The sequence below is a fragment of the Perkinsus marinus genome, assembly GCF_000006405.1.
Source record: "Perkinsus marinus ATCC 50983 genomic scaffold scf_1104296935302, whole genome shotgun sequence".
NCBI lineage: Eukaryota > Perkinsozoa > Perkinsida > Perkinsidae > Perkinsus > Perkinsus marinus.
This window is the reverse complement of record NW_003214508.1, coordinates 1311847-1313527: the sequence shown is the minus strand read 5'-3', so window position 1 is coordinate 1313527 and position 1681 is coordinate 1311847. Positions and strand designations below refer to the sequence as shown.

Here is a 1681-nt window from a genome sequence, read left to right as displayed (position 1 = left end):
AGATGCATAGGCTGGTCAGCTCTTCTCTACGTTGTTGGGACGTTAGTACTACTGGTCACGTACTCGGAGTCCCTACACTACCCCACGACGCTAACCTGAGGGCCCGTAGGTGTCAACGTATACCTATGAGTATTCACTATACGTATCTACGTCTACTTGGCCTCTACAAGGGTACGTTTCTGTCTACGTTGTCCGATCACGCTAAGTCCAACAACTGTACTAACGTGGTTCACGACTTGCACCAGAACCTAGGGGAGTCTATGGCTAACGTCTTTGCCAAGTACGAGCACGCTATTCAGCTACTGAGCGTCGACAGTGTGGATGCAGAGGCACGTCTCGACTCTCTAAGACAGGCCGAGCAACGTGTCTACTATCGTGACTACGTTATGATCGAGAACGACACCAACTAGCTTTTTGGTAGACGACTTCAAGGTTCTATGGTATAACGACTTAGACGACTAGAAGAATTATGTAGACGACTATGGTAGTTGATGATGATAGATGACGACTATTAGACTAGTTCATTTTTTACTTTTTGGGATCGTCATCGTAGCTTATGAACGTTGGGTGTATACGTCAATTATGATGGGATCCACTTAAGCCAACGTCTCCCGTGGCCAATGCGCGGAGCCGCGAGGCAAGCGCAAAGGAATACCAAGAGACTGGGGGGTTACCTTTGCAAGCGTTTCCGTCTCTTATTGCTGTCAAACGGACGCTCCGAACAATGACTACCAGCCGCGCAGTAGGTAGATAGTGCAAAACATGTACTTATGTACGTGAGAGGAAAGCTAAAGCCCAGCATCTCTCCAGTACCATGAAGCACAAGCAGTAACTGCGTCAGTCCAAGTCGTTGACGCATCGTAGATGCGGTACACCCGCTAACGCCACTGAAAAGAGTGGATAAGGCAATAGGTTTTCGGAGAAGCGGTTCATCTAGTCTCCTCGCGGACCCTCTTGAACCGCACAATGTTATGGTGAGGATACTTCGCCAGACACTCCCACGAGATCACTCTGAGAAATCATATGTCAGATATAACGCATGTCTCCTTCGAAAAGGCTTTGAGGCATTATTTGTGAACAACCACGTCGTATTGTGAAAGCACACCTATTACAAGAGCTACTTAGGGTTTGCAGACTGCCAAGTACAGCGCGCTTATCGGGCAAGAGGCACTGTGGAAGGTATAAAGAGAAGAATGACAAGATGACCAATCGTAATATCCTACACGAGGAGACTGCATTGGCGGTAGACTGTCTCTTGTGACACTGTCTGTTGTGAGTGGGCGCGCGCTCTTCGATGACTAAGCGAGCAATTTCTACTCGGCTCGGGCGATCCGGATTTCCACAGGAGACGTGAGTTGCTCAGAGCGAGACAGGAAAGAGGTAAGAGAGCAAGGCGAGAGACGGCTAAAAAACGATGTTTTTAAGTTATTTAAAAGGCCTCAATGCGAACAGAAGAGTGTTTTGAGTAGATTTCCTCTTTCTGTGAGTGTTGGAGAGTATTTGGAAAGTCTGAAGGAAATCTGTCGGTGGAGAGCGAAAATCGCGTAAGCAATGGGCAAACCGAAGCACGATAGGTTCCGGCCAGGGATGCCCGGAAGTTGGTTTAGCGCTCGCCCAAAGTGGTACCTCCCCACACTCTCGGCTCGCGGAGACTCTTGTCTCCCGAAGTGGGTGGTTGCAC

At 48.8% G+C, this 1681-nt stretch overlaps 1 protein-coding gene across 1 annotated transcript; it reads left to right on the top strand.

Annotated features, from left to right (window-relative positions):
• Window positions 1-125: 125 nt before the first annotated feature.
• Window positions 126-410, top strand: Pmar_PMAR003713 (hypothetical protein; the record flags this gene model as incomplete). The annotated part of the gene is made up of 1 exon (XM_002784408.1): window positions 126-410. The coding sequence occupies one exon, from the start codon at window positions 126-128 to the stop codon at window positions 408-410; it is 285 nt and encodes a 94-aa protein (XP_002784454.1).
• Window positions 411-1681: the final 1271 nt, after the last annotated feature.